This window comes from Curcuma longa, chromosome 10 (genome assembly GCF_044706935.1).
Source record: "Curcuma longa cultivar G26 ecotype Majalengka, Jawa Barat chromosome 10, ITB_CL_G26_1.1, whole genome shotgun sequence".
NCBI classification, from domain to species: Eukaryota; Viridiplantae; Streptophyta; class Magnoliopsida; order Zingiberales; family Zingiberaceae; genus Curcuma; species Curcuma longa.
This window is the reverse complement of record NC_133870.1, coordinates 8248157-8275781: the sequence shown is the minus strand read 5'-3', so window position 1 is coordinate 8275781 and position 27625 is coordinate 8248157. Positions and strand designations below refer to the sequence as shown.

The window sequence follows — 27625 nt, the reverse complement described above, 5'->3', positions numbered from 1 at the left end:
ACCAAATCACGATCGAAATCCGCCGCCAGACGGAACGCCGACAAGCGACGCGTCAATCGCACCCGAGATGGCGGTCGGCGGTGGCCGGATGGGACAGCAACAACGGCGACAGCGACAGTGGATCGGAGGTGTCGCGCACGGGTTACACAGGATAAGTCGCGCATGATATCAAATTTCTTTCTTAGGAATTCAAAAAATAAAATAAAAATAATAGAAGTTCATATTTCACTAAAATTTGACTCTAATTTTTCGTATTTATTAAAACTTTTACAATTTTTTGGAAATGAATTTGCACAGTGAAAATAAAAAAAAAATAAAAGAAAAAGAAAAGTATCCTCACGTGTTCTTCGCTGCTGGCTGTTCTTCGTGTTCTCAACAGATCGCCGTGTCTCCTTCTTACCAAACCACACAACGCTTCTTGGCCTTTCGATAAGCCTTGCAACCACTCACCAAACCTTGCACAGGCCTCCGAACTCATGGTCCTATAAATACCTTCCTCGCACTCTAACTAGTCACTTCCACTGAGAGCAACGCAGTCATGGCGAGATCCACCATCTTCCTCGTTGCACTCTTCGTGCTCTTCCTGTCTTATGGCTGTCAGGCTCAGCTTGACTTCGACCGGCAGTCCATGGGCCAGCCGTTGAGCAGCATGCGCCGCCTTGGCTACCGGAGTCAGTGCCAAGTCGAGAGGCTCACTGCCCTCGAGCCCACCCGGCGCGTTCCCTCCGAGGCCGGCTTCACTGAGTACTTCGACCAAAACAATGAGCAGTTACAGTGCGCCGCCGTGACTGCGCACCGGCGGACCATCATGCCGAGAGGCCTGCTTCTGCCGTCCTTCTCTAGCGCCCCCAGCCTCGTCTACATTCTCCAAGGTTCGTCGATCACCTGCCTGTTGATCACTGCACCCGCATTGATTATATGTATTGAAGATTAATCGAACAATATGCAGGAAAGGGCATGATGGGAATGGTGATGCCTGGTTGCCCTGAGACGTACCAATCGTTCCGACAGACGGAGCAACAAATGGGAGAGGAGACGAGCCAAAGCCAGAGGTTCAGGGACGAGCACCAAAGGATCCACCATTTCCGTGAGGGAGATGTCATCGCCATGCCCGCCGGAGTAGCTCATTGGTGTTATAATTACGGCGAAGTCCCCGTCGTAGCAGTCACCGTCACCGACGTCGGCAGCAACGCCAACCAGCTAGATCGCACACACAGAGTTAGTCTGCTCGCTTAGCTACAAACTTAGTTGTTGAAATAATCCTCTTGCTCGGTGCAGGAGTTCCTACTGGCCGGAAAAGAACGACAAGCCCAGCAGCCCTTCGAGCCAGAACAGAGAGAGCAGCAGAGGATGGGGAAGAATCTCCTTATGGGCTTCGACCGCGAGCTGCTCGCACAGGCTTTAGGCGTCGACGTGGAGATGGTCAAGAGGATTCAGAATCTCGATGACAACAGGGGAGAAATCGTCCGAGTGGAGAAGGGACTGCAGCTGCTGCATCCATCCCGAACCAGAGAAGAGCAAACGCAGCAGCAGGAAAGCAGCGAGGAGAGACAAGAAAGCCAACGCTGCGAAGGTAATGGACTAGAGGAGACCTTCTGCACCATGAAAGCTAGGCAAAACATGGCAGTCACCACACTCGCTGACTCCTACAACCCTCGAGCCGGAACGATGGCCACCCTCAACAGCCAAAAGCTTCCCATTCTCAGATTCATCCAGATGAGCGCCGAGCGAGGAGTTCTTCGTCGGGTGCGTAGACATCACTACAAACTCAAAGCATGTTAGTTATCAAACTATTTCTCAACAGAAATCATACGATGTTGCAGGATGCTTTAACTGCACCTCATTGGAACATGAACGCGCACAGCATCCAGTACGTCGTGCGCGGAAGCTGTCGGATGCAGGTGGTCGGACCTCGCGGTAGAACCGTCTTCGACGGCGAGCTTCGGCAGGGCCAGTTGATTGTGATTCCACAGCACTATATGGCAATGAACAAGGCACAGAGTGAGAGCTTCGAGTGGGTGGCCTTCAAGACAAACGACAACGCCATGGTCAGCCATGTCGTGGGGAAGACATCAGCTCTCCGCGGCATGCCTGTGGAGGTGCTGATGAACTCCTACCGCGTCTCTAGAGAAGAGGCGATGAGGTTGAAGTTCAACAGGGGCGACGAGATTGGCCTTTTTGCACCAAGATTCACTAGGGAAGCAGTTGCTTCCCAGTGACAGTAACAGCTCTTAGCCCTGAGTAATAAAGCATGTAGTCAAGAAGATCGATCGATCAGTTGTACTACTGTGTGCTACTAAATAAATTGAAACCTTGTTCAGCTTAGTGTTGTTCCAAATACTCCTTGCTATTCATCTCTGTTAATCTGACAGAAGCAATAACACTAGAATCGTAAGTTTGAATCAGTAGAGAGAAGTCTGAAGGATGAAGCTACACAGGTTCTCGAGGTCCCAATGAAGTTCTTCAATCACATAACACAATATATACATTCAATGAATTTCTCAGTCATACCTGCTTATGGTGCGCTCTTTGGTGAATCCTAGCTCATTATCAACGCAGAGATCGATATCATCAGATCTCTGTGATCGTGAAGAAGATCGAGGAGAGATTTTCTGGGCATCAGTGACTGTCACAATTTTTTCAAATAACTCCACAGGTGATGCCTCTGCAGTGCATAGTAATACAGCTTTATTCTCATACATTACCTGTTACAAAATGGATGCAGGGTAAATTTTCAGAATTTTCAGAATCTTGTCTAATTGCTCAAGAAAACTTGACAGATATTAATTTCTTAAACATACACAGACGAAGATTCCAAGGTTATGCATGTCAACTATGAGAGCTGTTAAACATAAAAGCAATGTTCGGCATATTCAATGAGTTATCTTCTGAAAAGTGTTTTCATCATAGAAATTGTTCATCGGCAACAAGAAACATTAAGAATAAGACTTCTTGTGACCTCAAACAAAATGCATTCAAACATAATGTTCATCATATAATCAATTTCCAGCACCAACATCAAGGTTTAAGACAGGTGGTCAATTTTAAGGCTTTTGTCTGGAATTTGAATGAAATAGATCAGAACAATAAGTCAATATGCTGAGTGTTATCTTGCTAAGAGTCTATCAATAACGAAGTACCTAGCAAGGCTAGAACGGATATAGCGATAAACATTTTGACTGAAATTTGAATAGCTAATTAACACCATATATTTGCAATGTTACCATGAGTATACAGACTAGAAGTCCCAGTACTGGTAACATATCATTGCTTTGTCAACGCTAAATTAGATACTGCTCTAGTTATTTGCAGAAATTAAGTTGGGCAAAAAAATAGACGGGGCGAAAAGAAGTGCTGCTTGCCATCTCCCTGTCTCAGTAGTTCTCTCCAGCATGCTACTCATCAAATCTCATTTAGAGATACATCAAGTGGAAAGGTGTGCAAAAACTAAGAGGAAATCTAACAGAGATATGCAAAATGTAATATTTAAACAACTTAATAGTTTATATAATGGCCAACACGGCGAAAAAGAAGGATGAAAAACTTTAAAACCTAACTTAATGCAAGAACTGAACCCTTATAAAAAAATCATGCATTATCATAAGGAACATCAGATAGTAACCAACCAACCTTACACAAGAAACATGATATACATGAAATTGCTTGCTTCTGTTCTTTAAAAAACATCGGTAACAAAATACCATCATTTCCAAATATTTGGTGTTGGCTATATTATTCAAATTAATGAACTAAAAAAATATTTAGCCTTGAACTTAATTGCAAATTTATTACAAACCTGCTGAAATTAGCACTACTGACTAACTTAATTGCAATGTAAATGCATATTTATATTCTTGTACAATTGATCATCTACCTCATCCATGCTTTGTATGATTGAAATTATTTTTTAAGATAGCTCTAATTAAGGCAGAATGAATAAGGCATCAAAAGATACAAGCTAAATAACTATTCTTCAGAACACACTGTCTATAACTATATAATTTTCGATGACAAGAATTCAGGGAAGTTTGGGACGCACATCAACCAATGTGACAAACCTATATGCAGCAGTTCTGCTGTGGATCCCAAACTTGGGAACTCCTTCGAGTGCAAGTGTATGAAATTGCTCTGCATAAAAATAGTGGAAACCATAAAAACAAGATATAGGAAAACATGTACAGCTTTTCATAAGGAATTTATTGGATAACTTTCATTTGATAGAAAGATCAAAATCATTACTTCGATCCAAAAGATATGAAAGAAGAATTCCTTGCGCTCTCATTTGACATGGAATGGTGTAGAAATACATATTGGATGTAGTTGATGCAGAAGAGTAGAAATAACTTACTAAACAATCCAAGGTAATCTGCTGCCCCCAAAGGTCTGTCACAGAGATCCTCAAAAGTGAAATACGCATATCCATTAGCTCCAAGTGGGATCTAAATGAGAACAGAAATGTTGGCCTTATTTCCAACAAGGTATGAATTTTGAAGAATCCAATTAATTGAAATAGGACCTGCAATTTTCGACCCATGACAACTTCAACAACTTGAGGACAAGGTTTCTCAGGCCCCATTAACTGATTAAACATCTCTTTAAGAAGCCCAGTGGGTTTCTTCTCAATGAAATAGTAGCCCTTCTCTACCTTTACGAAGTGCAATTTATCATTTAAGGGAATGGTGTGAAATTGTGAAAGTATGAATGGATTTATTGATGAATAAAGCAGAAAACTTACAGAACCCAGCTTCCGGTAGTCGGTTGATGAGCTAATTTCACGAATTACACATCTTTCCTTTCTCAAAGTGACACAAGATATGTTAGAAGCTAATATATACTAAGATATGCTACAGGTTCAAGTAAACCATTCATTACCTTCAAGATATCAATAAAAGGTAAAAATAGGTCCCTTTGCAGACCACCTTCATATAAGCTGGTCAGGAGCACGATTTGAAGAAGAGACAAGAACCTGAAGAAGAATGTGCAGCACCAGTAAAGGAATAAAAAGGTGAACAAAGTCTCCAAAGAATAAATCACACATAATAATCTGCTTTATATATAAAAAAAATTGAAGTACAAAAAGCAACAAATAACACAGACCATGGCATTGCTGAAAAGATGTTGGAAAAGCCGGTTTAGTATCAACGCATCTGCTACATCAGTTACCTACAAACATTTTTTTAGACAGTTATTTAAGTGTCAAATACAATAATCCCAAAAGTAGAAAGAATAACAACTAATCTGAAAATCAAAGCATACCATGAATTCATCAAGACATAACAGAATGGACTCATCTGATATCTCACCAGCAACAACTTCAAGTGGATCTGCTACACCTTTGTGCATCTACAGTTATATTTTTGAAGACAGAATGTGTACATATATCAAGTCAAAATGAGCATACAACAATACAATTGGACTAGTTCAAGTAAACAAAAATTTAGAATGATCATTAACCTAATAAAAATATATCGATGATAAATATCAACCCAACTTCACCTGCAGCCTTCTATGCACACTCAACATAAAATCATGAAAGTGCATCCTTTTCTTCCTCCAATTTGATGGCCTATACAAATAAAGATGGAATTAGATACAGAAGTGAAAGAAAGTGGACAGCCTAAGCAAAAGACAAAAGGGTTTGAAAAGCAAACAATTTTTCATTTGCTACCCAAAATAAATAAAATACTTTGTGCAGTGAAAGAAAACCTCAATGGCAACTAGCATTTGGATGATAAGAGCACCAACACACCATTGGACATTTATAAGGAGATTAATGGGTAAAATGTTTGCCAAGGATGGCACTTAAGGAAAAGGATTGGCCAATGTCTGAAGGTGTAAATATGCTGTTATTTGCTAGATTCTGGCCCTGTTTTGCATGGTCTTGGAGGTTTAGATTAGAATAGCAGCAAAACTTGCTGTTGATGACTCCATTCTAATTTTAGAATGTGCTGCGACTGTATCAGTTCCTAATAAAATCCTCACCGAGTGAACAGCTGTTCACTCTTTTGACTTTTCAAAAATAATAATAATAATAATGGCAAGGGTTTAAAAATAATAACTTAAACAAATGCTAGCTTCTCAAATGGTAAATCACTCTACATAGTAGTTCCTCCTAAGTGGATTGAAAATCAACCTACTAAAAAAAATGGCAACGATAATATATATATATATACACACAGAACCGTACTAGGCACACAACATAGTGAGTAGGTAAAGGTTGAAAATGTAATCTTCATCTCATACAAGTAGAATCCTATAATCAACTGATAGGTTATATACTAAAAAAGATTGTTACAAGAAATGAATTCTCCGAATTATAACAACAAAGAACTTAGAGAAGACAAACAGCTGATTGTAGAACAAATCCATAAGCATTGTCTTTCCAGTGCCTACTCCTCCATAAAGGTACAGTCCTTTGATTGGTGAATAATTAGACCGAGGCATAAGACGAGACCACAGCCACCTACTCCTGCACAATAATCATACTCACACATTAAAAAACAATTAAACAATATATAAATATATATTGGAGTAGAAGCTCAACGAGATGTCCCATTAATGGATTGTGCATTTCACTTACCTCCCAGCTTTTTTTGATGACATATACCTATCCAATTGGCAATCATCTTCATGCTCCACGAGCTCTTCATAAAGCCTTTGTAGTGCTCGAAGTGATTCTATCTGTGGTCACAATCAAAGAGATCTCAGATCACCCAATGATACTGTGAACCCAGAGGCACCATTGCTACAAGAGAGCAATGACCCAAACCTGGAAGCTGTCTCCACCAACAAGCTCTCCCATGGCAATTCTCTTTTCATACTCCAACAAAGGACCAACTCCTCCAACATTAGAAAAATCTATTTCAAGTAGACAGTATATCAAAATAAAAAATATAAACAAAATCCATACTTTGTATATTCATATAGCATTAATTTGTATACAACTATAAATGCTGAGTAAAAACAATAAGGCTCTTCTGCACAGTAATAAACAATGACGGTAAAAGTAAACCTCTGATAGAGAACTTTTCTGGGGTAGAGCATAAAGCCCTGGAGAACTGCATACTGTAAGTCAGGTCGTTATTGACTTCTCTACCATAAATGGTCCCATTTGGATGACAGGCACTAGGGTTAACAAAAATAGAAGCTTTATCAATTTTCCCTGCTTCGTTTGATGAAATATCTCTTCGGTAAAAACAGTAAAGATATCGGATTTGTCGAAGAGACCGAGCTGAACTCCTCATTGACCTAAAATAGTTCAGCTACAGAAAGACCAAGTAAAATATGAGTTAGAACATTAAAATAAAGCAAAGAAAAAACCAGATTTTCCAAAGAAACAATAACAAGGAAAAGAAAACAATAACAAAGCCACTAGGAAATAAACCAGAAGGCAAAAGCAGAATCGAACTCTTCAGTGGCCTAAATCATGAACTTATCCGCCCAATTTCAGAACATTTAAACCCCCAAAAGACTGATTATGGGTTCTCCTATGCAATCGAGCAAACACAGGATGAATCAGAAGGGATCGATTTATGCTGAGAGTATAAAAATTCCAAATTTTTAAAAGCAAATAAGCAATTCCCATAAAATAGGGAACGCAACAATATCACTGAAATTTGACACACGATATGAAAATAATTGCAGAAATTAATCGTCATCAATTAAAATGCTAGCAGTCAAATGTCTAAACTAATCAAGAGTAACGAACAGCATTAAATCGCTAACCTTAACGAAAGAAAACTCCAGTGCAGATTAAATGGGGCATGCTCCTTAACATAGAGGACTTCCGAATTAGGGCTGGATAGTCCTTCACTAGCGATTGGAACTCGACGCCGCTTCCCGAATCGAGCTTCTCCATTTGATTGGCGAGTACTCGCGTACCGTGTCTGTTCTAGGACAGGATATCGTACGACGAGGAGGGACGTCTGATCACGCGGATGCGGTATCGATCATGCGTGGGCACTAACCGTGTTTAATCGTACGGCCATAATTTCATCCTGATGTTGTGGTCGGGGTGTTTACAGGATCCAGTGTTTCGTGTAGATTACGCGACATTATGATTTCAACCAATGAAGTAACAAGGTGTTAGCCTCCTAACTTTTTCTTCTGTAAAAGTGTCCGCTAGCCCGCACCCTAACTTGATAGCACGGCTGGGTGTTGCTCATTTGATCAAGCCTATTAGCCCTCTAACTTGATAGCACGGCCGGGTGTGCGTAAGGCATGTCAAGCAATGACAAGATTTGTGACAACACGTAAGATGATGTCTAAGCTCAAGTCAAGCAAAAGGTAGACTTGGATTATGATAAGCAAATCAAGGATTGAACATGTTGAGTTCGAGCATTTAGACAAACAGACTTGTAGAAAAATACGAGCTAGGATATGCGATAGAACACATCTCATGCAACACGACGAATGAAGTAGCAAGTGGGTTGTTTTAGATTAAGTTCATAGTGTCAGCTTGAGCCATGCACAAGTGCAGGCTGACGTTTGACATAGTGCCAAAGCAATAAAATCATGGAGTCATGCACAAGATGTGTAGGCTAACATTTTGCATGGTGTCAAAGTAGTAGAATGACAAGTCATGCACAAGGCATATAGGCGTACATTAGATATGGTGCCAACGCAGCAAAATGATGGGACAAAGCACAAAGTGTGTAGGCTAACACTTGACATAAGGCTAAGGCGATAGGGTGATATAGACAAGCAGTTCTGTACATGTGAGAAAAATAATTGGTAAAACTACCATGTAACCCCTAAAAGTAGTTGGCAAAACTATCATGTAATCGCCAATGTAATCGCTGCCTATGCATTATAAATAGGCAAGGTTGGATATTGGCAAAGGGAATCCAAATCATGAGGAATTTGTGAGCGAATTTGTAATGTTCCACTTGTAATCCTTTATTGTTGTTGTGAATAATAAAGGTTGTGAAGTTTCCTATATATTCTACTTGTTGCATTTTGTGGGTTAAATCAAGTGTGAGACTTAGTGACCGCGTAGAAAAATTTCAAAGGCAGCCCTGTGACAACTAATTTCAGAGTAAGGTTAGATGGTTGAAGGCAACCACGAAATCAGAGAATGGATTGCAATTCTCGAAGCCTTAATTAATTTTGTCCCTGAGGGAAATGCAGATTACAATCTGATGACAAAGATTGTCAATTTGGAGGCTACAATTGATCATATTCGAAGATCTCTGATGCAAGAATTTGCTGAGCTTCGTAAAGACAATGATGATTTGTGTTTTGAAATGGTTATTATGTTAAGAGCAGTGGTTTCTAATGCAAAAAGAGAAGTTGATCGTCCTGTGATAAGATTCCAGAATCAAAATCCTTTGGAGGCACACGGAATGCCAAAGAACTTGAAAACTACTTGTGGGATATGGAACAGTACTTTTCGGCGGTTAAGATGCTTGAAACTGAAAAAGTGATAATTTCTAGCGTGTACCTTGTTGGTGATGCAAAGTTATGGTGGAGAGAACACGCATGGTGGAGGATGCCAATGCTGATCAAATTGACACTTGGTTTCGATTGAAAAGGAAATGAAGGATCAGTTTCTTCCAGGTAATGCCTCATGGATTGCACGAGATGGGTTGAATCGTCTCAAACAAAAGGGTTCTATGAGGGAATATGTTAAAGAATTCAGTTCGTTGATGTTGGATATTTAGAATATATTTGAGGATAAGTTGTATAACTTTCTGTATGGTTTGCAGCCTTGAGCACAGATTGAACTTTGAAGACAGAATGTAAAATATCTGTTGGGTCCCCAAGGATGTCTGTATCTCCACAATAGCATGATATTGTCCACTTTGGGCCTAAGCCCTCATGGTTTTGTTCTTGGGCTCTCCCCAAAAGGCCTCATGCCAATGGAGATACTTTCCATCCTTTTAAACCCATGATCTTTCCCATGTGTTTTAGATGTGGGACTATGTTTGCACCTTTGCAACCCAACAATCCCCCCCTCAAACAAAGGACCACAGACCCCCCTCAAACGGAAAGCCTCCGTTTTGATGTCTGAATCTTCGACCCACCAGGACTTCCTGCCCCTCGGTCCACCCTGACCTACTAGGACTTCCTGCCCAGCCGCAACCAGGACTTCATGCCCCTCGGTCTACCTGACCTACTAGGACTCTCTGCCCAGCCACAACCAGGACTTCATGCCCCTCGGTCTACCCGACCTACTAGGACTTCCTGCCCAGCTGCAACCAGGACATCATGCCCCTCGGTCTACCCGACCTACTAGGACTTCCTGCCCAGCTGCAACCAGGACTTCATGCCCCTCGGTCTACCCGACCTACTAGGACTTCCTGCCCGGTGTCTGGTCCTCTTGATTCAAACACGGGAGCCCCTACTTCCTTTGTTTTTAAGGTTCAACCCACATGGTTAGATCCGGATCATGGCTCATCCGGCGGTTAGTCCGGTGAAGAGCGGCCTCGCTCTGATACCAATTGTTGGGTCCCCAAGGATGTCTGTATCTCCACAATAGCATGATATTGTCCACTTTGGGCCTAAGCCCTCATGGTTTTGTTCTTGGGCTCTCCCCAAAAGGCCTCATGTCCAATGGAGATACTTTCCATCCTTTTAAACCCATGATCTTTCCCATGTGTTTTAGATGTGGGACTATGTTTGCACCTTTGCAACCCAACAATTAAAAGAATGATACAAGTAGCAATCAACAGAATGATAGGAATGATAATGTTGTCTCCCAAGGAAAAACAACTTGAAAAAATCAAGGTTGTTTCTTATGTAATGGGCCTCACTTGGTAAAGAGTTATATGAAGCGAGAGAAATTATATGTTTTCTTAATAGAAGAGAACATTAGTTGCCCAAAAGAGAATTATGTTGTTTCTCTTGTTGATTCTTTAAATTTGTTGAATTCATTAGTGAGGTTGATTCTCAAGGAACCGTAGAGGTTACCATAGACACTTCTAGCAGGGTCATTGGGACTATGCTGGGGCAAGAGGCATACATGTAGAAGCATTCAATAAGGATGTCGAATTTTTCTGTTAGGGGTGGTTTGTTAGCCTCCTAACTTGACTGCATGGTTGGGCATAAGGATGAGTTGCACTAACCCTTTGATCCAGCCTATTGAGCATGTGCGCAAGGCATGCCAAGTAATGATAAGATTTGCCGTAGCACACGAGGTGCTATCCAAGCCTAAGTCGAGTAGAAGATAGACTTAGATTATGACAAGCAGATCGAGGATTGAACATGCTGAGTTCAAGCATTTAGCCAAGTAGACTTGTAGAAAAATGTGAGCAAGGACATGCGATGGGTGCATCCCATGGGTTATTTAGTCTAACTTCACAGTGTTAGGCTTGGGTCATGCACAAGGAGTGCAAACTAACATTTAGCATGGTGCCAAAGCAACAGGATCATGGGATCATGCACAAAGTGTAGGCTAATATTTGATGTGATACCAAAATAGTAGAATGACGGGGCAAAACACAAGGCGTGCAGAATAACCTTTGGTGTGATGTCAAAGTCACAAAATGATGAGGTCATGCACAAGGTGCCAATGTAACAAAATGATAGAGTAAAGCACACAATTGCAGGCTGACACGTAGCATGAGGCTAAGACAGCAGGGCAATATGCCAATGTAATTGTTGTCTATGAATTATAAATAGGTAAAATTAGGCATTAACAAAGGAAAGATAAATCATGGAAAATTTGTGAGTGAATCTGTAATATTTCATTTATAATATTTTTTTTATTATTGTGAATAATAAAAAGGAGAAGTTTTAAACTGTCATGTTCAAGATCAAGAAAGGCATTCTCTTGTGCCTGCGTTGCATTTGTGGGCCCGTGGTGGGCCCGGCACAGCGGCCGTTGTAGCTTCGTGTTCTTCAAGTCACCTGTGTGTGTATGATCGAAGAGGCTTGCTCCGCTTCGTCGTGCCGTTCTACTTCGAAGGCACGAAGCAGGGACTCTCAATTCCCCGGCATTCTTGGCCTCGCTCTCTTCGCCGGTTCGAAACCCTAGGATCCATGGGGCAGGGTACTCCCGGCGGCATGGGGAGGCAGGGGCTCCCCGGCGACCGCAAGCAGGACGGCGACAAAAAGGGGAAGAAGTTCGAGCCGGCGGCTCCGCCGTCACGGGTCGGACGGAAGCAGCGCAAGATGAAGGGACCCGAGGCTGCCGGCCGCCTCCCCGCCGTCACCCCGCTTTCCAAGTGCCGCCTTCGCCTCCTCAAGCTGGAGCGCATTATGGACTACCTCCTCATGGAGGAGGAGTTCGTCGCTAACCAGGAGCGCCTGCGCCCCCATGAGGAGAAGAATGAGGAGGACCGATCCAAGGTTGATGACCTCCGTGGTTCGCCGATGAGCGTCGGGAGCCTTGAGGAGCTCATGGACGATAACCATGCCATCGTGTCTTCCTCGACAGGTCCGGAGCACTATGTTGGTATACTGTCGGTTGTCGACAAAGATCAGTTGGAACCGGGCTGCTCAATCCTCATGCACAACAAGGTGAATTAGTTTTTCCCCTGTTGTTTGTTATGTGTTTTGTGTGGCTCTAATTGCTATGGGCGTTGAACGACCAGAAACAGAGAAGCCTTATGGCTCCCCGGAATGTAATCTTGGTTGTAGTTATCTATGGTTCTATATATTCCTACTTGCTCCTGGTATCGTCGTCCGCATTTCCAAATATTTTTCATTCATGCGTTTTGCTGATGTTACCTTCAACCCTATATTTTGTTTGAGGATACCAATGATTTATTTGTCTGCTTGCTGGAGAAAATGATACAAGAGATAGAGGTCTTTCATGTAGCTTGTTGGCACTTGTTTGCCTGCTTTTCTCTTATCTTTTTCCTATTCCTAGCTTCCAAAGCATTTGTCTATCTTAGACTTATCTATTTGACAGAAGCGATATGCAATGTAGTCTGCCCATGAATGTGGCAGAAGAAAGCTGTTAGAACACATCTGCCTCACTATTTTTGAAAGAAGAAAAAATTTTGCTTTAGAATTTTTACCTTCTATTCTCAAGCAACATATTTGACTCCATTCTAGAATGTGTTCCTGCCCTTTCTTGTTTTAGCATCTGCTTTTCTGTATCTAATCCTTCCTTCTGTTATCTTCATGCTTGCATTATTTCTAATCCTTCTTTATTTGTCTTATTTTTGCATTGGACTTCTTGTTTTATATCCTTGCAGGTTCTATCTGTTGTTGGAATACTTCAGGATGAAGTGGATCCTACGGTTTCTGTTATGAAAGTTGAAAAGGCTCCTTTGGAGTCTTTTGCTGATATTGGTGGCTTAGATGCTCAAATCCAAGAAATTAAAGAAGCTGTTGAACTTCCACTTACTCATCCTGAGTTATATGAGGATATTGGAATTAGGCCTCCCAAGGGAGTAATATTATACGGTGAGCCTGGAACTGGTAAAACTTTACTTGCTAAGGTGAGAGCATTTTTATTTCACCATTGTTGATTTTGATAAATGTGACGTTAGCATATGAATTTTCATAACATGAACTTTTCTACATTTTTTTTGCCTCTTGCTCTTTTTGTGGATATTTGTCAATTTGATTATATTTTGAGTCATATAAACTTCTTTAAACAACATTCATCTGGAAATCAAAAAAATTATTACCATGCATATGTTCATAAGCATATATCTGTGACTTTTCAGAGTTTTGTGATTATTGGTTAGGTTATCAGTTTTAGGCGCTGTGCTTTAAGAAGTCAGGTTTGTAACTACAAGTGTGAAATTAGTAAAAAGTGGAGCACTTTATAGTATTAGTGTGTAAGTATACCTATGTGCATGCCATCTAACGTATAAGGTTTCAAAAATAATCAGGTTGTGTCAGTCCTAGCTATTTGAGGTTGAATCTTATCCTTCCATTGAACTCCATGTAGGATTCTACACCAGTAATATTTAGATAAATTAAATCACCTTTCATTATATTTATTAGAGCTATCTTTGATTTCTTCCATCCTTTACAACTTCAATTCTAATTGATTCAACTCGTTGATTGCCTTTAAACATGTCCATAGTATCTCAATCGATTTTCTCATTTTTATCATTTATTTAAGCTATCAGCCTACTCCTAGGTAGTAATACTTTTTATTTTATTTTTCTAGTAATCCAACACATTTGTGTTAGCATTCTGTGTTTTTCCTTCTAAACTTCTGCACGCTGATCTATAAAGAATGGCTGCTTGGACCACAATATTATATAATTTTCTTTCTAGCCTAAAGGTCACAAGTAGAAGCTTCCGCCCATTTTAATCATTCACCTTTTATCCTATTAATAATATCTTCATCAATATCTCCTTGTTTAATGTATCAATGATATTTAACAAAGTCTTACTTTCAAGAATTTCATTTTCATCCATCTTCATCAATATCAAACAAGGTCACAAGATGGTCAAACAAGTCTCACTTTCAAGAATTTCATGTTCATCCATCTTTATGAAACAAAGTCACAAGTGATATAGATATGACACTCAATTATCTCTTAGTAACAAGGATAAAGGATGTTACCTCACATATTAGATCTCTAAAGTTGTTAAGCATATAGAAAAAATATTTTTATTTTAGATAGATATCAAGCTCAACAAAGTATTGCACAAATTGCCATTTAATTTAGAATGAAGTTGCCTCACTAAGTTACTCAGTGTTTACACCAATGCATGCTTTTTTATAACTGATGTAGATGAGCGCAGTTTGGCTAAGTGATCATTGACTGCATTTGGTAGTATTACAGTTATCTTTCTCCTTGTAGTTTTGGGATTATTCCTTCTTTCCTTGATTATTTTGTTCACTAGATTGCTGACTGCTGCACTAGTATGTACAACACTTTTTCCTCTGATTACTTAGTTTTCTATTATCAGGCTGTAGCTAATTCAACTTCTGCAACCTTCTTGCGTGTTGTTGGAAGTGAATTGATCCAGAAATACTTGGGTGATGGACCTAAGCTGGTGAGAGAATTGTTTAGAGTGGCAGATGGACTTTCTCCTTCAATTGTATTTATCGATGAGATAGATGCAGTTGGCACCAAAAGGTATTAAACAATGAGAAATGATATTCACCTTGTTCCATGTTGTAAATGATGACTAATCCTATTGAAGCAAATATCATGGTTCTTTCCAGATTTGATACTCATTCAGGTGGTGAACGTGAAATACAGAGAACCATGTTGGAGTTGCTGAATCAATTGGATGGTTTCGATTCCAGGGGGAATGTTAAAGTTATTCTTGCAACCAACAAAATTGAAAGCCTTGATCCAGCCTTGCTTCGGCCTGGCCGTATTGACAGAAAGATTGAATTCCCTCTGCCTGACATTAAGACAAGACGACGGATTTTTCAGGTTTGATATTTTTCATGAATAGATGCAGGACTGTATATAGTAGATCGTAATTTTATTAGCCTCAATAGATTCTGCCTAAATCCTTTCTCTTGCTTTAAATATTCTGGTTAGATTCATACATCCAGAATGACGCTGGCTGATGATGTCAACCTAGAAGAGTTTGTCATGACCAAGGATGAGTTTTCTGGAGCTGATATCAAGGCAATCTGTACTGAAGCTGGCCTGCTTGCTTTGAGAGAGCGTAGGATGAAGGTAACTAACACTTTTTTGTGTCAAATTGCTAAATGTATCTTTCTTTCCCTTATGGATCCACACACTATACATCCCAAAGAAAAGGGAAAAGGCTATAGAATAAATTGTTAATTATACTCTTCTCAAGGATGCCAAGTCTTCTCAATGGCATGTTTTTTGTATTAGATTTCAGTTATCAACGGATTCTTATTTTGATTACTGTGACACATTAAAGGACCTATACTTGCTGAATGCTGAACAGCTAAGATCTATTGCTGGTGACATTTCAACTGCTGGAAATATTATAGGAAGCCCATTTTTTTGTTAGTTACTTATCTATGTAAATGTTTGTTATCTCGTGGGCAGTAGCTCTATTTACTCCATTCTGTTGATTACTTCTGTTGTTCATAACACCTATTACTGCAGTGCTGTAACTAGATAGTCTGCTGATTCCAATTTGTGCTTTATTTGTGTCCTTTAGTCATTGAGTCCATCTAAGAAGAGTGGAAATTTGTTCCACTGAATTTGCTTCTCCTTGGGATCAAATCTTATTCTTCGTGTCCTACATCTTCTTCATCCCAACACTTCTGAAACCTTGAGTGGATTGAGAACTTTAGTCTGTTTCAAAAATCTCAAGTTTTTTTTTTCTCTCTTTTTTGCATTTCCTCGTGACTTTGTTTCAAATGGCATATAATTGAACACATTTTTCTTCGTACAGGTAACTCATGCAGACTTTAAAAAGGCCAAAGAAAAAATTATGTACAAGAAGAAGGAAGGAGTGCCTGAGGGACTCTACATATAACTTTCATCTTCAATCTTTGACTCGAAGGTTAACTTTATTTATTGATTTTGATGTCATGATTCTGTCATTTCCTCTGTAAGCATTTTTCTCTCTCTCTATTAGCATATGACAATAATAAACATTAGCTAAATGATACATGCGTGATCTATAGCCACATGGACCACTCTCTAAAACAGTGTTAACATTCATGCTAATGCCTTGATAAACAGATTGTCAAGTATGAAGGTTCAAACCAAAATTTACTGATAAATAGTATAAATGGCAATGTTAGGCAAATTGATCTGGTATTTTGTCCTATAATAGTTTCACAAACAGTTTGCAAGCTACATTACCACTCCATCGTTAGAATGCCTAATTTGAACTGTATCTGTGAACATGCTAGTTGCTTTTGTTGTCTCTTAATCCCGATTAGCAATGTGCATTTATTATCATTGACTCGATTTCTTATGGCGTCAGGTGAAATTGTGAGCGCTTCAAAGCTCTGAAAGGAAAAGTATTCCCTATCGAAGTATCGTCTGTCGATTCACGATACATGCGAGGAGCTGCCTTTTCATTGGACCTCCGAGCTCGACAGTTTTCTTGGCTTGTTATCAACATTGACGCTTGCACAGCTTATGAATGTTGGAAATTTTGTTTCTGAATCAATTGAGCTGTGCTGCCGATAACTGCTGCTGTTGGCTTTTGCCATGGTGCTATCTCAATTCAATAAATCTAGCTGTTGATATTTTTCCTTGTTTTTAGATAATATAGTGGAATTCAAGGATAGATTTTATATGATAAATAAGCATCTGCCGCAATAAATAGATGAATGAATCCACTATTTTTTTTCTTCTATTTTTAATTTGTGCCATTAATTGTAAGCTCTTTTGTTGTTTTGCTGTTGTTGTATTGTTTAAATGATTGAACAGCTAGCTTTATAGCCGTGCCAGTACTTGTATCTGAATGAAAAAAGACGAGGAAAAATTTTATATTTAAAAAATATATTAAAGGTCTAAAAATAATTTTAGCCTAGTAAAACCTTGTAGATCAATATTATAGTAGAGATAACTAGCTAAAGAATTAATTGAGGGGTCCAAAAATATATTAACAAAATCATCGTATAAGTTTTTTAAGAAAAATATATTTAAAAATGCACCAGCTTCCTAACAAAATAGTAAAACATCTCATCATATATGGTAACTAATCTAATTAATAGAAAGAATATTTATACTAAATCTAGTCAAAATTTATTTATACATTTTGATTTTTGAAAGAATAAAAATTAATTATACATGATCTATGATTAATTCTACCTTTCAATAATTTATATAATATAATAATTAAAAAAAATTTAATTCGAGTATAGCATATCCATTTGTAATCTAGACTACATATATACTTATTAAAACATAATACATTAAATTGATCACATTGTTAAAATCTCATTAAAAAATGCATGAAATTCGTCAATATTTGATTTTGAGAAAGGGTGCTTTAATTTATAAGAGATTTTTTTGAGACTTGAATTAGTGATTTCTAAGTTACATGGTAATAATTTTAAGCATACAATAATATAATTTTAAAAGTTCACGATGAATTTATTAGAGCACATAATACATTTAAGTCGATTGATCTCTAGTAATTAATATAATTAGCAACATGGTCGCAGCTTAATTATGCATGTAACTAATTAGTAATTAATTAATTAGCAGTAGTGTCACAGTCTGAGAGACAAGTCGATGTCCTGCTCCGCCGGCTGCCGCCTCTTCCTATCCTCACCCACCTCCTCCCTCCTCTCGAACGCCGGCGGCATCGGAAGCGGGGGCTCCGTCCGCGCGCGCCTCACGGCGGCGAAGGCGGCGGCCAGCTCGCGGCTCCGCCGGGCGATGCTCCGCTCCAGCTTGTGGGCGTTCTGGTGGCCGCCCAGCGCCTGCGAGCTGAAGAACCGCCGGCGGCAGTACGTGCAGGTGAACGCCGGCGCCGGCGAGGGGGCCGAAGGCAGCAGCCCGAGCTCCAGGTTCAAGCACTCCTGCCCTCCTCCCTCCAAGCTATACCTATCCATTTACAGCGATATATATATATATATGTATATCTCTATATCTCGATCGAGATGAAGACTGTTTTGGAAGCTCAGATCAAAACTGAAGTGCATATTGAGAGAGTATATATAGAGATAGATAGAGCAGGAACTGCAATGGTGACAGTGGCTTTCAATGTTTATGGATGGTAGATAACTTCATATAATAACATGCAACTGTGTGTCCAAACTGGCCATCACACTTCTCTCAGAATTTCATTCAAATTTCATAATTATATATATATTCAATTCAGCTTGATCACATCACACAGATATTGCATGCAGTTAATCATATATCATGATGATTCTTTTAATTATTCAGACTTTTAGTTTGACATTGCTTGTCTTTTGTGTTCCTAACTAGTGTTAAGACTGTATTTGTTTTTTTATTAATTGGAATTAGTTAGTTACTCTTGTATTTAATTCAAATCTTAGAAGTTTGATATAGTTATTAATTATTCCTTGTGCAATTGGATGTTTGATATGATTGAGATGATGTCAATGTATCTTTTTTTTTTTAGATATCTAACTTGTTGAATCAGTCTGATTCCACAAAAATTTTCCACCAGCCATCAAAGTAAATTGAAAAGCACAAATGGTTCATGGTGGATGATCCAGTATCACGAATGGTTCAAGCACCACGGGGTGTCTAAAAGTGCTCAATGTAGAAATCAAACTCTCGTTGCATAGGTATACCACTCTATCACTTACCATCGCATCATTGCCCCGGAGGCTAAAATGGATAAATAGATTGATTAGACTAATAGTTAAAAATATTAGATCCTTTTATAGAGTAAGAGATATAAGCATGTTAAATAAATTTGATTGGCTTAAATTGAGCTACTTCAATGGCAAAAAAAAACAAGAATATAATGTGATATATCCATGGTTTGATAATGTACACAAATTTAAGTTTGTTGGAAATCATAGTGAGTACTAATCTCCCTCTAGTACCGTAGGCTCAACTTACATGCCCGGCTCTATTTCAACAAATTCAATACACACGATCTTACTTTAGATCAGAATTAAACATGACCCACACACGACTCACAAACTTGAGATCTAATAATTCGTTAAGGTTATTGGACAATAATTATGGTATAAGCAAATTTTATATACTATGAAATTCTAGTCTTAGTTTTCTTCTTTGATTTATTTTTTTTAATATTATTCTATTTTTTATGATTATATTTTTTTTCTCCTCGGACCTAATATTATTCTATTTTTTATGATCCTATTAATATATCAGGAAAATTTATAATAATATAATAGAGATAAAGGAATTGATTATATATAATATTAATGGCCAGCCCAAATGCATGCATTAATGGAATGCTTTAATGAGGTCGATGGATACATGCACACCAATATGCAATGCACAGAGATGTTGATGATTAAAAGTTGTTGGGAAAGAGCCGGACAGGATCTGTGTCATGTGTCCTTTGGCGTTTTGGACAAAACAAAAACATGCATGTGCATGCAACGCATATCCCAATCCCAACGGGCCCCCTCTGTCCCTCCTCCTCGCCCTCCCTCCCTCTCTTATCCGATCATGTACCAATCAAATAATAGCCGCAGAATTAAATCAAATCGTAGACGATGAACACTTATGATATTTTTAATATAATAATTAAAAATTAAATTTTATAGGAATTTATAATCTATCATTCATTCAAATATGTGTGCCTGAATTTATCTTCCTCTACCCCTATGCAATCAACTCTAAGGGACTATTGAAGTAGCAACAATGACGGAGCTAGTCCGAGCGATTTATATGGGCTGATCTTTGACTGTGGACTATGCTGACGTGATAACCTGAGGCTATCTTCTTCGTTCTCTTAAAAAAAATTTCTCCCATCCGTAAATTCAAACTTTTGCACCATCGAACCTCCAGGCTATAGCCCAGGTAACTTATAATATGGCTCCGCCTGTGGAGATAGCAAATCTAATTTTTTTTATTTAGCAATCAAATAATGACTCTGAAATTATGATGTGATGGTAAGAGATAAAATAAACTCCATAAGCAATGAGAGTTTAAATCTCATGAATGACATATATTATATTTGGAGAGTTTGAAAAATTTATGACGTTGAGCAGTCCATTAGAACCCAATCATGTTTCTTGATTTATCCTAATGACAGATGAAAAATTTTTATAAGACCGAATAGATTTGTAAGAAACTTTTTGAATAGTAGTTAGATCACAATAATAATGATACTTAAATTATAAAAAAATAGTATCTAAATAATAAATAATGAACAAAAATCAAAATAGCATATTTTTTATTAAAATGACAAATAAATCTTTTTATTTATTATCAAAAAAATGTGTCATCCGTATATGTTACTTTTTAAACTGTCTTTACTTTTGATGTATTAGCAACTAATTTCTAACGTAATTATACATATATGATTTCATAATTATTACAATATAAATATTTTAATTTTAATTAATATTAATAACATTATGTTTTAACCGTTATAGTGTATATATAGTTGTTGTAATATAAACACTTTATCTCTAAACAAAATTGATCAATATTATATTATAGCATTATTAATAACAACACAACTATTATAATGAGCACTTTTATCAATAATCAATGTTAGTCAATAATAATTAATATGGATCAATATTATATTATAATAATTACAAATTATATATAATTGATATTTTATTTTTAATCAATATTTTATTATAAAAAATAAAATTTCCATAATTGTTGTAATTGTGCAGTTATAGTAATTATAAAATATTATAATTATATAATAATAATAATAATAATAATAATAATAATAATTTTAAAAAATAAAATGTACAACGAAATGAAAGATAAACATCAATTTTTTAAAAGATTTTAATAACAAAGATGTCCTTTTAATTTTTATTCAATAAAAAATAAAACTGAATTTCCTGGAGCAATGTTTCTTAGATCACATTAGAATCAATTATTTAACTTCACTTTGTAGCAGATCTATAGACATTCTGATAATATAAACAAACTGTGCAAGAACTTTCGACAGTCAATTAATTCAGATGCCGGTGGACATGTACACGTACAATTGCACCATCCTCAACTGTCCATTTCTTGCTAGCCAAAAGAATTTTAATATATATATATATATATATATATATATATGGTGAAAAAATTGAAGATGTCCCACTCATGACAGACAGCTTAATGCCTAAAGCAACTGTTTGATTGGAGGTGGTCCTATGTATATATATATAATATCATATTAATATATATGAACAAAAATAAAAAAAATATTTTAATTTTTTATCAAAGAAATATCCTATTTCACTGTTTAACTATGTATAATTATTTAATTATTTTAAAATATTATTTAATAATATTATCTTTCATTTGTAACAACGACAATATGAATATTAGATAAAATTAGATTCATATTATAACATATGATTTCAAATTATGAATAATTGTAGCAATTATAATTTCATAATTGTTATAACGTATATAATAGATTAACATAATTGAATTTACATTGTAGCAATTACGATTTTATAACTTTTATAACATAAATATTTTTTAATAAATTATGAACTATAATAATTATGATTTTATAACTACTATAATACATGTAAAATTTTACTCTTGAATCTTAGTGCGTCGATTCAGTGAATGAATGGATTGGTAGAATTTTAGAAGTTTTTAATAGTTCAAGTTGTTAAATCAAGAGCACGAGTGAATGCCAAGATAGAAACAAATTGAGAAATTCAATGGCTATATACCCTCTTGTTATCGATAATCTTGCAAATTATGAGGTTGATAGAGTTCAACAAGTCCATCCACTCGAATCATCTCCGTTTTAGACGCTTCTTTTATACTTTCTTTGTGTAGGATTTGAGCTAGAGTTAACATTGGAGACCCCGACCCTCGACCGCCGACCTCATCTGAATCGGGCAAAGGTACCTTACGATCGGACGCCGGAGATCCCACCTTACTACCTGGAAGAGGGTGGCAAGGAGGATGGCAATGTGGCTGGAGAACTTTTGGAGCTTGTCACTGACTCACTGTCATAGTGTCGACGATGATGTGGAGGGAAAAAGAACATTCTTGAGGTCGGCAGGGGAACGGAGGTGATGGCAAAGACGGCGCCGTCGTCGACAACTACGGCGGTCAAGACAATCCACTAATTTTTATGACAGCCCCTGAGTCTGATAAACATTCATCTTCAATGTAAGGGAGAGTCTTCCAAACTTTTAGTTTGAGTAAATCATGCTCTTTACCTGCAGGAAAAAAAAAAAAGCTTTCAAGGGAAGAACAAAAAGAATCTAATTTATGTTGTTCGAGTGTTTCGTTTACCCGTGTCGTTTTCATCCATTCCCATACAAATTGCCGCAAAGTGTGATTCGGTTATTTCAGCCAACGCAAACTGCCAGTTCGCGGTCAGGGTTTCATGATCAGAAACTGGTTCCACAACTATTCTGAATCCCTGAAACAATATTAGAGATCTCAAATGGTTCAGTGTTTGATACTTTTGTAGTCTAGTTGCGTATTTGATATGAAATTATATCAAATACGCACATTAAAATAAGACCTTAATTAATAATGATAAAATAAGATAAAATTTATTTAAATATAAATAGAACGATAGATTTGATAGTTATTGTTGTTGTGCTTCTCCCATAGTTTTAAGCAGATTGCAGATAGAATAATTGGGACGTACTCCAGTTTTCAGCTTCTGGGAAACAAGGTCTCGTCTTGTTTCAAACCGAATCGTAAACTTCCGAAAAGGTGCACCAGAAAATCCCCTTCCCAGGGCTTTAACATAGGCTTCCTGCAGGTAAGATAACCAATTTCATCAGTTATATGTCCGGCACTTTTTCCTACTGTGCTCTTCTCTTCGATATTTCTATCAGTTTGGAGGTTTGACATCAAACATAAACAAGAGCAGTAACCATTCAAATAGTTCATAATAATAGATGGAACATACAAACTGTGGTCCGAAAGACAAAATGACAGTTGTTACAAGCATTAATTAAACAAACACATCATTCAGAATAGTACAACGACCTGAACTTTTGAGAACAAATTAATTTTGTGCTTTGTCTTAAACAGATTACCTTTTTTCCTTTTGATTGGCATTTAGAATAGAACAAAGACCACATTTTTCTACCTTGACTGAGAGAACATGTTGACAAAAGTTAGCTCCTTTAACATCCTTGATTGAAGATTCTTTATCCACTAATGTCAATATGATAAGATTCTACGATAGCTGTGAGTTGAGCATAACAGCAATTCATTTGAATCAGTAAAGAAAGCAAGATAGTTAAGGAAGAAGCAACTAAGTTTTTGTGCCAATATTATCATGCAAACTCTAGAATAAAATTATAGCTTCACATTTATAAAAGAACGAAAATTTAAACATTGGGAGCCTTTCAAGATCTAGCATTTTATTTTATTTTATGTATTGGTGATGGTCCCTATGATCCGAAACTCATATATATAAATTTTGTTCCTTGTATTTTGGATGCAAAGCCTCATTAAGAATATAAATGTAGAGGTCAAGTTGAATTCAATCCATCACGCGTGAACAAGCTTTGGATATGAACAGCAAATCTTTAATATTGTACAACAGTAGGAGGTGCTATAATTCAACTTGCAGATATTAAAAAATTTTATAGGATCATAATTCAACTTGCAGATATTAAAGAAATCATGCCTTAAAAACTTCTTCAGGATCCAAGACAAGTTGTTAAAATTGACTCTAAAAGCAATGCATGCAAACTGAAAAATAGCAGCTTAAGTGGGAAAATGAAAAGTCAACTAAGAGAAGTCTTACTTTAAGGGTCCAGAGTTTAATAAATTCAATTTTCTGATTGTCAGAGCCCTCCAAAGAATTCAAATATTGAACTTCAGGAGGAGAAAAATAACGATTAGCTAGAGAGAGAACACTGGCATTTGGTCTCCGTTGTTTTTCTTCAACGTCAATTCCAATCTGTAATGCAGAAGCAACCATCAATTTGTCTTAACAAGACCAGCAAACACAATACCCAAAGCTTCAAGATAAAGAAACACAGTAGGAGAATTTGATCAGAATTTTACAGGATCATTTACTGAAATGCCACATGCAATCAAGGAGGATGTATGTGAAACATTGAATTGCAATGATGGTGGAAAACCGACATCATTTTGTTGCCATTCTACCTGTTTGGAAATTTACAATTGCAATTAGTTAATCACACATGAATTTCAATGAAAAAGGTTTAGCAATAATGACCAGGAGTCAACTCATCCATTACCTCGGGCTTTCCAAATCTATTCTTCTTGAACTTGAATGATCTTGGATTGATTCTACAATCAGTATCTAGTCTAGCATGGAAGAGATATCCCTGTTTAGTATTACAGAGAATACAAACTTATAGCCAATCAACATATCCGTTCTAACATGAAAGAGACAACCTGTTTAGAATTCCAGTGAATGTAAACTTTCATATTTATGTTTCGAAATCTACATATACCACAGAAGCAATGATGACGCACTACGCATAAAAGATACACAATTTAAATTGGAAAAGAACATATTTCAATTTGGTTTTGCAGTGGTGAGTCTGTAAGTTATAATTAGTTCAGTGCCTAGAATATTGGCAAGCAACAACTTGTGCTAATAAATGTCTACAATGATACTGAAGATAACCCTTCAATCCATAAATCCAGAAACCACAGGATTACCAAACTAGAATAGGGGCTATGTTGGAATTAAAAACCTAGTAAATGGTCATAGATAATGCATTATGCCATTGAGTGATTTCCTGTTAAGCTTAGGATAAACGATTGAAACTAAGCCCCATTCATGATTAGACCCATAACAGACTTGAGTAAAGTTGACAATCCCTAAGCTGTATGTTGAAAGTAAAACTAAATGTACTTTGTACCTATTTTCAACAAACAAAGCTACGTATTGATAATTGACATTGAAGGGAGAGAGGAAAATTAAAAGAAGAAAAACTGAAAAGTTCTAGGTAACCAAGCAAGCTACAAATAGCAGTAACTAGTCAGTGAGTGCATGTATTCTATGAAATCATATAAGCATATTTGAGTTTAAAAACCACAATATTTTGTCTCACAAAATAAAATGAAGAGACACTTTTGCTGCTGGACCACATGGAACTGCCATTAAAACTAGTGATTGAAAGATAAAAGAGATTTCTTTTGATGTTAGGCAGGTATTGCAATATTGATTTGTTTGCTAGTGTTATTACTTGTAAAGGAAAAAAAATGATGTTAGCTTTGGCTTAACAATTTGTCATGGCACTTGCATTTATAAGATTAATCTAACTCGTCTTCTATAATTGAGTTCCTCTCAACTATAAATTTTAGGCCAAAACAAAATTTGTGGAAGGGCAACACCAGGTTTCCACTATTACTTCAGTACATCTACTATTACCTGTTCAGAGGAACTTACAAGTAACAACTTCTTAGATATCATCTAGACTTCTATTCAAGAAATCTTGGAAAATAAAGAAGTGATACCACGTTGTCTAGTTTTTTTTTTACCATATCATTTATGTTAAAATCTCCCCATAAGAGGCTTGTGCATGGACATTTTCACACGTTTAAAATAAATAAATAACATGAAGAAAATCAAGCATACATCTTGAAAGTGTAGTTCTGACTAGTACACGAGAAAGTAGAGCACATTTTTGCAGCACTTCTCCTTTTATAGATAAAACATTTTCCTTTTCACATGGAGAGAGAATTTTCATATACTCTTGCAATATGGAAGCATCCTTCAGCTCATCAGGTTTTACACACCAAAGATGTGCCTCCCTGCAAGTAATGAACAACATACCTTTAATAATACCAGCATACTTTTGCACCATTTTTTGGCGTTATCACAAGAACTAATCAATAAAAAGAAGGGAGCAATCATAGCGTGGGAAAGGATTAAATAGTCAAAAGTGAAATGTGATAAAAGATCAAAATATCCTGCATGCATGTTGAGAAAGTCGTTGAAAATAAGCTCATCCACTGTATCTTTTTCTCCAACCAGGCAAAATGTATGAATTCTGATTTGGTATTCGTAACAACTGACATTCATCCATCTTGTTCAACACAATCCAGGTAAAGCCCTATCTAAGTTTCTCAAACCATTGTCTTATTGATAAAATTAACAAATTCACAAGTTCACAAAGGAAAGCCATATGTGAGAATATGATCAAAACTTAGACCTTCAGAAAGTGAGGTATCCAAAAACTAGGCAAATTGGTAGATTTTCGCATTAGCGGAGTAAATTCCTTCAAATAACAGACCAAAGTTAAAATTGTTGTCCTGAATCACTATAAAAATTGACGACAGTTGATTCAACTGAAGGCTAGAAAAGTGAAAGTCGTGAAGACAACCTCGGAGAAGGAAGCGGCGCTGATGGCAAAGACGGCAGAGCGAACGCTACGAGACGTCGAGCGACCAAATTGGATGGCAGCGGCAACATGGTCAGCAGAGCGAAAAGAATGCGCCTACTCGATCATGATCCCCAATTGGTCCTCCAGCCGCCGACTGGTCGCTTCCTCTGAAACCTCACGCACTTGAATTGGGACAGGTGACAGATCGAGAAAATAAATCCGAAAAAAGCCTTCTAAAAACCCCGATTAGGTTTACGTATGCTTCGCCACGTTCGGCCCAATTGCCTATGGGCCGGCTACAACACCAACCGTCTGATGCGGGGTTCTTCCTTCTCACCTTCAACACCCTAATCCCACCTTCAACGAGCCACAACAGAGTCATCAAAGCCGGCGGCCGAGTCACTCCCGCCCTCCATTGCGATCGGACTCTCCTTTTTGTTGTTCTGGCATAGGCGTTTCGAGATGGCGACGGTGGAACCGAAGGTGTTGATCCCCGAATCGGTGCTGAAGAAGCGGAAGCGGGAAGAACAATGGGCGCTCGCGAGACCTGGAAACTAATCTTCGCCCGTGCCCAGCAGTACGCCAAGGAGTACGAAACCCTAAAAAACTGATTTTTTTTTTTTTTGTTTAACCTAAGGGGGACGTCGTCTGAATTCGTCTCGCAGGAGAAGGAGCTCGTCCAGTTGAAGAGGGAGGCGAGGACGAAGGGCGGCTTCCATGTCAGCCCCGAGCCCAAGCTTCTGTTGACGCCATGGATGCTTCCTGTGCTTGCCCTGCAGTATCAATGCAATGCATCCAAAAACTCGAAAGATCTCTTCGATGGCGTGGGTGGAGCCTTATGTAACATATGGGCATGCATCATTCTCT

General features: G+C 37.7%; 5 protein-coding genes across 5 annotated transcripts; 2 read left to right on the top strand and 3 right to left on the bottom strand.

The window, feature by feature from the left end:
• Positions 1–225: 225 nt before the first annotated feature.
• Positions 226–7808, bottom strand: LOC141835680 (uncharacterized). Its single transcript, XM_074723048.1, is given in 17 exon segments — positions 226–1760; positions 1840–2365; positions 2512–2705; positions 4040–4128; positions 4349–4439; positions 4517–4645; positions 4736–4792; positions 4873–4932; positions 4934–4966; positions 5098–5163; positions 5257–5343; positions 5497–5566; positions 6347–6469; positions 6581–6681; positions 6770–6858; positions 7013–7262; positions 7726–7808. Coding segments are annotated over 15 exon segments (1464 nt in total). The 5' UTR covers positions 7245–7262; positions 7726–7808; the 3' UTR covers positions 226–1760; positions 1840–2322.
• On the top strand, positions 284–2325 carry LOC141835592 (cocosin 1-like). The gene is given in 6 exon segments (XM_074722981.1): positions 284–425; positions 428–494; positions 496–872; positions 950–1218; positions 1279–1746; positions 1824–2325. Coding segments are annotated over 6 exon segments (1719 nt in total). The 3' UTR covers positions 2220–2325.
• Positions 7809–11982: 4174 nt separating the features above from the next.
• Positions 11983–17054, top strand: LOC141835891 (26S proteasome regulatory subunit 4 homolog). The gene is made up of 7 exons (XM_074723282.1): positions 11983–12462; positions 13146–13391; positions 14827–14996; positions 15086–15302; positions 15414–15554; positions 16252–16362; positions 16792–17054. The coding sequence occupies exons 1-6, from the start codon at positions 11983–11985 to the stop codon at positions 16333–16335; spliced, it is 1338 nt and encodes a 445-aa protein (XP_074579383.1). The 3' UTR covers positions 16336–16362; positions 16792–17054.
• Positions 17055–18031: 977 nt separating this feature from the next.
• LOC141835591 (zinc finger protein 2-like) lies at positions 18032–18376 on the bottom strand. Its single transcript, XM_074722980.1, has one exon. The coding sequence runs from the start codon at positions 18374–18376 to the stop codon at positions 18032–18034; it is 345 nt and encodes a 114-aa protein (XP_074579081.1).
• A 3773-nt stretch (positions 18377–22149) lies between these two features.
• LOC141836500 (uncharacterized) lies at positions 22150–26912 on the bottom strand. Its single transcript, XM_074724007.1, has 8 exons — positions 26759–26912; positions 26011–26186; positions 24659–24723; positions 24462–24563; positions 24199–24354; positions 23083–23193; positions 22719–22848; positions 22150–22642 (listed from the first exon to the last, which is right to left on the bottom strand). The coding sequence occupies exons 1-8, from the start codon at positions 26845–26847 to the stop codon at positions 22533–22535; spliced, it is 939 nt and encodes a 312-aa protein (XP_074580108.1). The 5' UTR covers positions 26848–26912; the 3' UTR covers positions 22150–22532.
• Between the last annotated feature and the right edge of the window lie 713 nt (positions 26913–27625).

Coding starts and splice junctions, on each gene's coding strand:
- LOC141835891 (XM_074723282.1), top strand. CDS start 11,983: ATGGGGCAGGGTACTCCCGGCGGCATGGGGAGGCAGGGGCTCCCCGGC. Junction 14,997..15,085: donor GATGCAGTTGGCACCAAAAG/GTATTAAACAAT, acceptor GGTTCTTTCCAG/ATTTGATACTCATTCAGGTG. Junction 15,555..16,251: donor TGAGAGAGCGTAGGATGAAG/GTAACTAACACT, acceptor TTCTTCGTACAG/GTAACTCATGCAGACTTTAA.
- LOC141835591 (XM_074722980.1), bottom strand. CDS start 18,376: ATGGATAGGTATAGCTTGGAGGGAGGAGGGCAGGAGTGCTTGAACCTG.
- LOC141836500 (XM_074724007.1), bottom strand. CDS start 26,847: ATGTTGCCGCTGCCATCCAATTTGGTCGCTCGACGTCTCGTAGCGTTC. Junction 26,187..26,758: donor GCGCCGCTTCCTTCTCCGAG/GTTGTCTTCACG, acceptor CATTACTTGCAG/GGAGGCACATCTTTGGTGTG. Junction 24,724..26,010: donor CAGAACTACACTTTCAAGAT/GTATGCTTGATT, acceptor ATGCTAGACTAG/ATACTGATTGTAGAATCAAT.